Source organism: Tiliqua scincoides, chromosome 2 (genome assembly GCF_035046505.1).
Source record: "Tiliqua scincoides isolate rTilSci1 chromosome 2, rTilSci1.hap2, whole genome shotgun sequence".
In the NCBI taxonomy this organism is placed as follows: Eukaryota; Metazoa; Chordata; class Lepidosauria; order Squamata; family Scincidae; genus Tiliqua; species Tiliqua scincoides.
This window is the reverse complement of record NC_089822.1, coordinates 138,156,216-138,168,755: the sequence shown is the minus strand read 5'-3', so window position 1 is coordinate 138,168,755 and position 12,540 is coordinate 138,156,216. Positions and strand designations below refer to the sequence as shown.

The following is a 12,540-nucleotide window of genomic DNA, read 5'->3' as shown; positions in this document are numbered from 1 at the left end:
CAGGACAAATTGCTGTTACTTTTGTGTTTGGGCAAAATACAGACTTTTGCGTATTCTTTGATTGTGCATTTCATTTTTTCAAAGATCCCGAGTCTAGGTAGCCATTGTAATGTCTGGAATGGCCTTCAGCAATAGAGAAGTTGCACCGTTCCACTAGATTGAATTTGCATTCTGAACTCAAGTTGGAGGAATTGCATGGACCCAAATACAGCACAATCTGTTTTTGTCTAAGGAAGAAATGGAGTGGGGCAAGAATTTGTCTGAAATGTTGAGCATCATTCATGCTATGGATTTTGAGATTAATTCTTGAAAATACTCGTTCTGGAAAACACTAACAAATGTCTTTCAACTGTTCACTGCTTGTGAAGTGGATTTGAACAGGTCACCTGCCTTTACTGAAGTCATACCAATGGAAGTAGATTTTTTGGTCACAAGTATGGAGGGAGGAAGTAGCCCCGATTTGCCAGAAATAGCAGGTGCTGTCTCTTCTTGCATATCTGTTTCTTTGTGTGTTAATTGTGTATCAGTTGTGGTTATTGTGATCTCTCTTGTTGTCACTGACAGGCATATTTTTGTAGTATTTTCTTTACCCTTAGAGTAAGAGCTTATTTAGGTGCACAATCAAAGAATACGCAAAAGTCTGTATTTCATACAGGTGATCAGAGCAATGTTAGAACTTCACTTCTGCATGAAAGCTATGGGTCAAACTTTTGAGTAAGAGCAAGTGGGCTGAACAAAGATTTTCACAGCTCTGTGATGGCCAGACAAGACAGTCTCCAAGGAGACAAACATCAGAGTTGCTAAGCAGACTTTGGGAGCATGTTATCCTCCTAGTTCTTTTGTGAAAAGCTGCCTAGCAAGTGAGGAGATGTGCTCTTTTAGCCTGCCTGTTTTCAGCAACCTCTGCAGGGAAAAGCCTGTGTGATTGGCACTTTGCCTCTTTCTTAATACTTGCTTCCTGACAGGATGAAATCCTCCCCAAGCATTTGTGCAGGATTCATAGGTCTCCTAGTTGCCCTGTACACCGAGAATAATGAAAATATCATATAATAAATTCATGACATTTTGTCATTTGAGGCCTGTTCAGGGACTGCCCTATTACCTTTCCTGCTCCTCCCTTTTTCTCAATGTGGAGAGCAGCACTGAACAACTAGGAAATCCCACAGTCTATAAAGGGGGGGGGGGTTAATTTCCAAACGCTAGAGCAGGAGTTCCCAAAGTGTGTGTCATGACCCCTAAGAGCACCATGCCACACTCGGAGGGGTGCAGCAGGATGTCCATGGTGACTCCTCCTACCTGTTCCCTCAGGCACCACCATTTTGGATTTTGCAAGATGAATTTTGCATTTTGCCATCTTGGATTTTACAAAATCTTGGCTAGGGAGGTTGTGGGACACCAAGACCCAGATAAATTTGGGAACCACTGGGCTAGAGGGATATCCCACATCATTCACCTGTAGAATTTCTTCATTCAGTCATGGATTTTTTAAACACCGTTATAATTTGCCCTTCTGAAATGTTCAGGACACTGTATACACCATTCTTACAACAATCCTGTAGGTATGTTAGAGAGATTGGCTGGGCCAAGGTCACCTAAAGAACTGTATGGTTAAGCAGTGGCTTCCACCCTGGTCTTTTTCTCTGATCTGGTATCCTAGACTGGTCCCAGTCCAACACTCCAAAGACTACACCAAACTGGCTTTCTTGCATAGCATTTATCTCTATCCATAGAGAGACAATCATCTCTTTATTTGTCTTAAGAGCCAAGACATATCCAAACTGGCTACTCAGTCACAACTTAGTGGTAAAGCCAGGTAGACACAGGCAGAGAGATCATACCGGGCCCATAACTACGTTACCTTTCATGTCCCAGTAGGACGTTATTCAGATTTTCATTTACTTGTACCAGTTCAGGAATGACATCTTCATTCTGCACAGTTGCCAGCAGTGCCATGATCCTTTCTTGCATTGCCCGACATATCTTATAGAGTTTCTGCCAACAGATAAAAGAAAAGATTTCCTATTAGCATTTGTATGGTGAAAACAATGGATGTTGACGACGCATTGAAAAGTTGCCGTGCACACATCCATGTGGGCTTGAAAGACATGCAATTAACACTGCATTTAATTCATTACTTCCTCCAAATCTTTTTGCAAGAGAGAGAAACATGTCAGTTCTTTTACTGTCTTGCGTGGGGAAAAACCTGAAAAGCAGTAGGAGCGGTTGGCGGTCACAAGCTTCTCTGCCCCTTCTGGTGGCCATAGGAAGCTCCTAATTATACGTAGTTTGGAGCTAGGTAAAAATGGCAGGTGGCCATTAACCCACTAGGAAAAAAAATGCACACATTTATCACACGAGGGAAATGTCTGCCCTCATAGCATAAATACCGATTTTTACCACAAGAGGGCACAGCTAACGGTACACAAAGTTGGTTCAGCACCATCACCTCATTAAACAATATGACAGGAAATTGAAACAACTAGGGCAGAGTGGGCAGTAGCGTACTTGAGTTGAGAATGTGTATAAAAACAAAATAAGCAAGGACAACACTTTAAAATGTAGGCATATCAAAAAGTAATGCGAGAATCCAGTCTTACACTACTGTCTCACAACATACTTCCCCCACCCCCAAATTGGCAGTGGAAGGGAAGAATAAGCAGCCTGTGTGCCCTCATAAAAATTCATGTCACACTGGTGGAGAGCCATGGAGCTTGGCAAAAGAGGAATCTGTTTCCCCAGTACTGAAGCGGAACCTGTCAGGGCTTTCTCACTGCCTTCATCTTGTTCAAAATTTTGACCACCCTACAAATAAGGAACTCATAGGGACCCCCCACCTTCCCTCTTCTCCCCCTCCCCCCCATGGCTACTCAGACTCTGCTAATATTCTTAAACTGCTGCCCGAGTGCTTGCTTTTTCCTCATTATGGTCTCTCCAATGCTAGATGGATACAACAGCAGTAACAAAGTTTGACAGTGTAATATAAATGAAAAGAGCTTGTGCCAATAACTCCTTGGTGACCACATGACAAAACTCTAAGTATTTTTTAAGAACACCTCCTTAGTTTGGTGTTAAATGTTTTACCAGAGAGAGCGAGAGAGAGAGAGAGAGAGAGAGAGAGAGAGAGAATTAGTTCAGTGAGCTAGTTTTGAATGTAATGACTTCAGGCCAGTTTTAATTAAAACACCACCACAAAGGTATTTTGCTATACCTGTAGAAGATCCATATCTTCTGGATTCTCTGATCCAGGGACATTTTCCTTCAGAATCGCTGACATGACCCTCGTGTTCATTTTTACCATATCTAGTTCGCTATACAGCTTTCCAATCTGTTGAGGACAACAGAACAGCAAAACACAATGCAAAATAAGCAGAAGATCCACTATGATGTGTACCCTGAAAGTCCTTTTTGGGTTTAATCTGGCTGCCCACCAGTTCTGTTGCCCACTGCTGCATGAGCTTCCCAGCAGCATCTGGTTGGTCACTATTGGAGGCTCAGCACTAAACCAAATTCAATATGTTCCTTTTCCTAAATACACATCTGCTCTCAACATCATTCTAATCTAGATATGATGATTAGATACACTGGGTAAAGAATGAGGCAGTCAGTATTTACTGGTTAACTCAGGGGTGTCCAAAGTTTTTGGCAGGAGGGCCACATCATCTCTCTGACACTGTGTTGGGGGCCGGGGAAAAAAGAATTAACTTACATTTAAAATTTGAATAAATTTACATAAGTTTACATAAATGAATATATTAAAGATGAACTTATATGAATGAATGAAGGTCTTGCAATAGCTCATGGCCTATAAAAGGTCTGGCACAAAGCAAGACCAGCCTTTCCTTCGCTGCCACTACTGCATCACAGATGTGAAACAGAGAGAAGTAGAAGGGAGCCCTCATTCCACAGCTCCCGCGAGAGGTTAAACAGTCGCCCTCACGCTGAAAGCAGTTGCGTTGGGCCAGTGCGGGCTCCAACAAATCTCCAGAGGGCCAGAGGCTCACTGGAGACTGGGGGCTCTGAGGGCCGCCTCGAGAGTCCTCAAGGGCCGCAAGTGGCCCCAGGGCCGGGGTTTGGGCACCCCGGGTTAACTCATTTATTCATTACATGCACAAGTCACAATGCATAAGAACAAAAGAAGAGCCCTATTGGATCAGGACAACATCCCATCTAGTTCAGTTTCCTGTATCTCACAGTGCCCCATCAAATGTCTTGAGTGCTCCCTGAGGCAGCATGATATCTGTATCCCAGTGGTTCCCAAACTGTAAGCCTGAGCTCCCCAGTGAGCTGCCAAAAGTAGTCAGGAGAGCCACTGAATTGTCCCTTGAAGCACCCCTTTCCTCACAGCCAGCATTTTCAGAGGAAGAACTAGAGAAAGGGGGAGCCCGGCTGGGGCTTCTGCTCCTCTAATTTCACATTTTTGGTGAGGCGGTTAGCAATAAAGGCACTCTCACAATGGTGAATTGCAGGAAAGATGGTGGGGAGGAAGATGAGAGTCTGAAACTGTGAATGGCTTTCCCTGAACTTTCCTCCAAGAGGCAAGAGCAAAGTGCTTCTTCATCAAGCAAACATGCCTTGATCCCATTATCCCAATTATTTTTAGGGAGAAAAATGGAAGTACTACTATACCAAAGCCAGTCTTATCCCACTCCCAAAGAAATAAAAAAAAATTAACGTAATGCGGAGAAGCAGCCAACAGCCAGTAGGTCAAGGAAGCCATGAGTCAAAAAACTTTGGGAACCACTCCTATATCCTGTTGCTTCTCCCTTCTGTCTGGTATTCAGTGACAGGTTCACGCTAAAAACCTAGAGGTTGCATATAATCACTGTGGTTTGTAATCTATGATGGACGTCTCCTCCATAAATCTCTCCAATCCCCTTTTTAAAGACAATGCAATTTTTAATTTTTAGTGAAAGATTTCGGTAGCAACGCCAGCATTATAGACTGCTTGTACACATACCTCTGTATTTGGATAAAGCTTTCAGGACAATATTTTAAAGAGAAAATGGTTCAGGGCTATTCATACAGTCCTGAACCATTTTTCTCATATATTCCTCCAAATATTCTTTATATTCCCCTAAATACCTCCCGTACTGCAACTTTAGCGTATGTATATACCATCTTCCATCACTCTATGACCGAACAGTAAAGTGATGAATGGAATGTGCTGTATAAAACATCTAGCACTGTTCAGAGCATTCAGATAACTTTAAACAGGATAATCTGCAGAAGAGGTAGTCACACATTTAGTTGGGAAATATCAAGTGATGAGATATAGAATCTTCACATGCAAATATCAGTCCAAAATTTTAATCAGTTAAAATTAGGGCTACCATGCTTAATTAATCAATCAGTGAGATTAAATAGTTTAAACAACTTTGGAGCAATTAAATTGGTATCCTTATTAACTGGGAGCAGAATGTTAAATATTCTTTTCAACATGCAACTACTTATAAAAACTGTAGATAAAAAGCATCATCACATGATAGAATATACACCTTCTAAAACAATGTCTGCTACATCAGACACACAGAACATTTTAAACCAAGAAAATATGCTTTTTGCAGTTGGACTATTGTTTTCCTCAAATTTAATTAATTAATTAATCAATAAATCATTCAATTAACAAAAACATGCATGATTAATCGACCATGATTTTAAATTTTAACCAGCTGAAGAAACTGAAGGACCAAATCTACTTCTAACCTTTTTTTTGCAGGTAGGCAACTACAGTATAAAGGATCTGCTTTCATTTAGTGCTGTGACTTTCAATTTTACATTTCTTTCTTGTACTTGACAAAAAGTCAACATAACATTTCTGGAATCTCTCCAGTTGGATGACAAGAAGACATCCCATGGTCTCCCTTCCTCACACTGAAATCCCACCTCACTTCATGGGATTCAGAGGGAGAATGCTCACAATCTCGATTGGATACAAACCAATCACACACAAATGTAACCCACAGTCTCAGGGCTCTTCAGGAAGCTGCTGTAACTGCAGGAAAGAATCATGGCAACAGACAACAGGACCATCAACATAGATTAGTTTCCTCTAGTCAAAATTTGTAGGCTGTTCTCGAGGTTGCTGGATTTTTCTAGAAATCAGTGTAGGGCCGTACCTTTATTTGGATCTATTAGCATGTCACAAAGTGGTCAACAAGCTTTTAGTTCTCCAGATCTCCCATTTTGTTAAGCAAAGCAAAAAGGAGGGGCAAGTTTCTCCTCCCCTGAGAAACGTGCTGGAGAACTCAGAAGCTTGCTGGCCATTCTCAGAAGCTTGCTGAAATTTTAGTTAGTTCTGCTAAAGGTTATTAGCTTCTGCTGACTTTTGGATTTCAGCCCAAAGTAGTTTCAGTTGTACATAATTAGAGACTGCTGTGTCTATCAGTGAGTTACGACAACATAATCTTAACCTACGCAGTATTAAAACGAACACATTTGTGACTCTATCTACTCCTCTCAATGATGAAATCTTGTAATAATCTGAGTGGCTAAAATATAACCTTTGACTGACAAAGCAAACAGCAGCACCATACCTGTTCAGGAATGAGTGATATTGAATGTGCAGGAAGCAACCCTGATAAAGACTTCATGGAAGTACTATATGGTGGCTTTGTGGAGGTTTGAGGCAAAGGCTGTAAGTACATAATACAAATAAATATTAGGGGTTTAAATAAAATGTAAACCAAAGAGCAATACCACAGCAACCACCACACTTTTAGACTACAAGGCAAGAGGCAGTAAAAATTTCTGAACTTATACTGAATTATCAGGATGAGAGCTCCAAGATATACATCAACCACTGATTCTCTTTCCTTAACAACTCTATAAGCCCTACAGAGTCCTTTAACAACACATCCAGGATGAGCAAACACACATGGAAGCCCTATTCCAGTGGTTCTCAAATTGTGTGCCACGTTGCCTTAAGGTGCCACAGCAAACTCACAAGGATGTCACAGGATTTTCCAGTGGCTCCTCTTACTGACACACTCAGGCACCACCATTTTGGATTGTGCAAGATCTCATGAGATCTGGATGCCACCATCTCGGATCACAAATATCTCACAAGATTTGGGCACCACCATCTTGCACAAGGTCTTGTGTGATCTACGATGGTGGCACCTGGCTGAACCAGGAAGACGAGGCTCCAGGGGCGCCATGACCTGGGTAAGTTTGGGAACCATTGCATGATTCAGTCATGAAATCCGTCCCCACATTTAGCATCTCAGACAAAATATAAGGGTTATATGAAGAGCACAGTTTTAGAAGCGGGCCAGCACAGGGGCAAAACTAGACCAGTTCATTCTACACAGATGTAATAACTGAAAGGGGCTGGGGAAGTGAGCAGGAACCACATCATCAGCCCTGTCCCACCTTCTAAGCATATTCACTTGAACATTAGTCCCTATACTGAAAATGATTATGAAGCTTGGAAAGATTGGCCCAACTGACATGACTCCAGTATTCACAGCTGCACAGAATTTCCTCATGGAAAATACCACTGTATATATATACAGTGTATATATACTCCACTGTATATAGATGCAAAGGGGGCCCCAAGACAACAGATGTAAAATGTTTTGAGTCCTCAGTAAAATTCCTTTCATACTACTACATTAAATAAATTATACATTGTAAGCTTGTATGCAAATTTATGTATGTATTTGATTATACAGTGCCTTGCTTTGAGAGGCATTTAAAGAATAAATATTATTGTTACCATTGCATCCCTGTATACTCTGTGGCCACAAAAACAAGGTTGTGCCCTATTATCTGAGTTCTGGTCCATCGTTTCAGAATTCAAGGTCCCCCTGCACAACAGGATCACAGTACAACAGCAAAGAAGCCAACATGAGGGAGGTATTTCTGATTCAACTAATTTAAACTACCAGCTGTCATGGAAAAGTAAGAATTAGGTCTGTTTCACTTTAAATGTCAACTTTAAGACTTTTTTTTCTCTTGAATTGGGGTGATAGAGCCTATAATTGGCTCTATCACCCCAATAAACATCTCTATCACCCCAATAAACACCCCAACTTAAAAACATCTGTGAGACTAAAATCGGGAGGGGGTAGGAGTGAGTTGTGCTAGCTATAAAATCTCCCCCAACTAGTGAGAGAGAAGTTAGTTTCTTTGGCTTCTGCTGAATTTCTTGTTAGCTAGATTGTATTGTAAGGATCTATTAGATGAGAGCTAGGATTTTCCTATTAGCTTTTTAAAGACTTTATTCTGGCAGAGTTTGTATGGTATATTGTCATTCTGCACCTTCTTAATACTATGTGTTTAAAGTTATTGTGTGGAAATAATGTTTGCCTTCTGTTACTGATGTTGGAGGGTTTTGGGTTCATTTGGGTCCAGACTGATTAGTATCTGGCAATAGGAGACCCTTTGAACCGCATAGCTGCCTGTTGTAGTAGAAGGGGGACAGGCAGCTTGTGTGATACTGGCCTCCCTCTATCCCACATTCATACACCAGTAGGTTGCCATGGTAAGCTCAATTCCTCACAATTCAAAAGTGGCACTTCACTCTCTGTCAGAAATGTGTATGTACTTGTCTCGTATCTCATTCCTGAAATAACTTCACATTTCAGTAAACAGGGACAAAGAACTGTGAGATCCCAGTTAAAGTGGCAGGTGGTGTTCTATCTGAAGAGATAAACCAGGAGCCAGAGGAGTCCACCAAATACCTTGCTACATCTGGGCCCTAGAGGGCTGGATTCAAATCCTAAAACTCTTGGGGGGAGGAATCTCTCTTATCCTTATGCTCCAGTTGTGAAATGAGAATTTTAATCATGAATTTTGCAGGGCTGTTGAAAGGACAAACATGATAAATGCTGCCAAGCACAAGGTAAACAACAATAATAATAGCATAATGAACTAACAACTAAAATAACTGTAGTAACAATAATAGTTAATGAAGAAGTTAATCATGCAATTGGTGGGTAAGCTCCAGAGAGAGATACAACTTTAAGCACATAAAATGAGAATACACTATCGTGGCTGTTAAATGAGAATTGTACTGTGTCTACATTAAAGAGGTGAATGTCAGAGGTATATACCACCCAGCATGAAAACACATTTAAACTACATTATCTGTTTTATGATTTAATAACCATTTAATTTTACACTCTTCCTCGCTTCCAATTCTAACTTTCAAAAAGGGCTGCATACACAAATTTGATTCTGTTTCTGCTTTTGCTGAGATTTACAGAGCCTGCAGGGCAATCTGGACACTTTCTTTCCTTCAACCCAAAGAAGGAACCAGGATTCAAGGAACTTGTGAGCAGCTTTTACAGCTTCAACTCCTACACTTCCTGTTTAAGAAAACAATTCCTCCCACTCTTGGATTTTTAGGTGCTCCTAGGCAGAAACGCATGACCGGTTTCCCGAGAAAGGCCATCTCTGCATAAACAAATTATTTTTGAATTAATCAGTACACCTTCTTCACACGTGAGATGTCTTGTAACAAGCATATCCTGTTTCCAAAGCAGCTGCCTACACAGTACCTACATTCTGGGTCTTCTTGTTGATCTCGGTGGACGGAAACTCAACTCCTTTCTTGAGGAGTTCCAGGTAAACCTCCTTGATTTCACTCACATCCACAGTACCATGAAATCCTCGGGCCCAAGTCTGTTTGTGAAAAAGAAACCAAAACCAAATGAGTTTTTCCCCCCCTTTCTTTCAAGAATATTAACTACTGTTTTTGAGGTGGAAAAGTCATCACAATATGAATTCCCCCCTCCCACACACACACTTCATGTACTGAAGTGGTCTTGTGAAAGGATCCCATGTGCAGGTCCCAAACAAGAAGATCTTTGAGTCAGTGTGAGTAGCTAATTGAAAATATGAACTCAATGTGAAGTGAAAAAGGCAAATTCTATCTTGGAGCTTATTAGGAGAGGGATTGAAAAATCAAATGGCCAGCAATGCTTTTATACAAAAGCTACAGTGGAATACAGGCGTGCGCCACATAACAACCTTCCACTTAACGACAGACCACATATATGACAGTGGTCAAAGCACAACAAAGAGGCTCTTAATGAGGCAGTCAGATCTCCCATAGCCTGCAGCAGAGTGTCTGTTTACTCAACAAAGAGGCTCTTAATGCAAAGAAGAGGTATTTTTCTCCCAGTCATAATACTGGAACTCACCCAACGACATCAACTGGCAGCCAATTTCAGGAAAAACAGAAGAAAGAATAGGTGGGACCTTGGTATCCACTGATTTGGTATCCACTGATTTGTCTCACCACTGATACCAAGGTCCACCTTGAAATGCTTCAAAACAAGGGGAAAAAAAACCCAATACCCAATTTCCTACCTTCGCGTTGTTAAATAATTATATTTTCATTCCATTATTCACCCCATCTGGTGAATGAATGCAGTATAATGTCTACACCAATGCATTCTGGGGTGATGATGGAGGAACAAGAAACCTGGAAGTGGGTCTTAAAGCTATTTCTCCAATGATTTGGTATCCACTGATTTTTTTATTTTTATTTTAATCTACTGGGGGATCCAGACTGGAACCTGCAGTGGATAATGAGTCACAATCTTTACAGTACTTCTTCGCAAAGTGCATAGTTATGGAATTTACTGCCACAAGCTGTCACAACAGCCACTGCGATAAATGACACTAAACAGAGATCAGACAAATTCACACAGGAGTAATCATGACAGCTAAATAGAACCACCACCTTTAAGTCTTGAGCAGGAGATTTTTTGTTATTTGGATTTGTCCTAATAAAGGTATTACTAGATTGCGTATTTTGGATTTCTTCTTATGGATCTACACAGCTGCTTACAACTTCTAGAGATCTTTACTGGCAGGGTGCATCAGAATATATCACTTGTTGGCAGGAGCAAATGGAGGAGGGCTGTTGTCATGCCCTGTTTATGGGCATCCTGGAAATGTTTGGATGCTGGACTAGAAAGACCGATCGTTTGATCTCAGGAGATACAGTGCATGTTCTTGCATAATGCTACAAAACTAGCATGGAGCAATCTTGTGGAAGTTCTTATCCATGACAAGTATCTTTCACAATGTGGTGGAAAGTACTAGTTGGGCAATACAGTCTCCACAACACATTAATATTGATCACATGGAGGCACTGGCACAAGACAACTCCTGCATGCAAAAAAGCCACTAATGACACCTCAAAAATAGTTGCATGAATCAGACTAATGTTTCTAGAGATGGAGAGAAGTTACTCTAGATCAGGGGTGTCAAACATAAGGCCCATGGGCCAAATGTGGCTGCTGGAAAAAATTTATCCAGCCCCCATTGTAATTGGGCCCTCGCAGCTTGATAATTGGGCTCTCATGTCTTGAAAATATGACCAAGATTTGCACATTTTCTCTTCTGTCATTTGCAGCTAGTGAGTTTCTATGTGAGAACAAAGTGCTGATTTCTGGTCGTCATCTGCTGAATGATGTCACTTCAAACTGATGTACACATTCAAACTGATGTTCAAGAAGGGTGGGAAAATTCAGGGGCTTCTCCATGACTGGGTCAGGGAGGAAGACAACCTCCTTCAAGTGACAACGCAAACAGTTTGTACTTAATACTGGCAATTTCAGTGAAGCTGTCCATTAATAGTCCTCGAGTGGGTGAGGAAAGAAGAGTTGACAGCAGGTTCTGTTTTTGGAAGGGGAAGAGATATAAAGCAACAGGAAGTGCGTGGTAAGAGCTCCTGCTTCCTGCTCCTCCCACAACACAGCCTTATCTGAAACCATTCAAAGTGAGGGACAGAAAGGAGTTTCAGTGGTTTGCATTTCTGGGATGATTGATACCACAAACAAGTCTTTGCTTGTACCCCACAACTAACAGCCATGGAACCTTTTGTTGGCCAACTGGCAAGAGATTAGAAAGTAAAACATTAAATAAAAACTGAATGAGTACAACACTAACGCTATGCAAATGTCTTATGTTTTCTCAACAGGGGAAGCTAAAGAATCTCCTATAGTCAAAGTTATAGCTTAAAAAAAAGACAAGCAGACAGTTCCGGCCTCCTTTCCCTATAGCTATGGTCTCTGCTCCCCACAGCTCTGTTCTTGCCCCTCTCCATCTACAGCTTAGCAGGCAAAGAGAACGAAAGGCAAACTGGCTGGAGGCTGACACCAACCTCCCCTTCCCCCATGCTACTGGCACAGTTATCATGAATTATTTTCCATACTTGCTTTATGGAAAAAGAAAGGGGAAAGCTTACCATGATAAAGGTCAAGATTTTCTCCTGCATATCAACGGGTAGGTTGAACCTTGGATTCAGCAGTTTCACCAGCCTGTCTTTGCAGAATTCTCTTTTCACCACCAGGGATTGGAAGCTTGGGCCACAGTTCTGCATGCACATGTCAAGGAGCTGCAGGAAGAGAGTTATTTGGTGAGGAAGCTCTTTCACATCAGCCCCCCTGAACACTCCCACTGAGTCCTTGTTCCTCAGTAGTAACACCATACATCACCACCCACAGATTCTCTGCATCTCCCAGTCCTGCAATTGCCATTTCCCCATACTTTTTTTGGCTCCTCACTCCCAACTGTTTTGCC

The 12,540-nt window shown here is 41.5% G+C and overlaps 1 protein-coding gene across 3 annotated transcripts in view; it reads right to left on the bottom strand.

Annotated features, from left to right (window-relative positions):
• The window catches only part of TOM1L1 (target of myb1 like 1 membrane trafficking protein), a 132,082-nt gene that overhangs the window by 11,876 nt on the left and 107,666 nt on the right, over positions 1-12,540 (bottom strand). For 2 of the 3 annotated variants that reach the window (XM_066618267.1, XM_066618264.1), the window contains 5 exons: positions 12,206-12,355; positions 9,508-9,627; positions 6,534-6,632; positions 3,209-3,325; positions 1,859-1,992 (listed from right to left, as the gene is read on the bottom strand). In XM_066618267.1, the coding sequence (XP_066474364.1) occupies positions 1,859-1,992; positions 3,209-3,325; positions 6,534-6,632; positions 9,508-9,627; positions 12,206-12,355 (620 nt within the window). The remainder of the gene's footprint in view (positions 1-1,858; positions 1,993-3,208; positions 3,326-6,533; positions 6,633-9,507; positions 9,628-12,205; positions 12,356-12,540) is intronic. The other variant, XM_066618265.1, reaches the window with a different exon arrangement.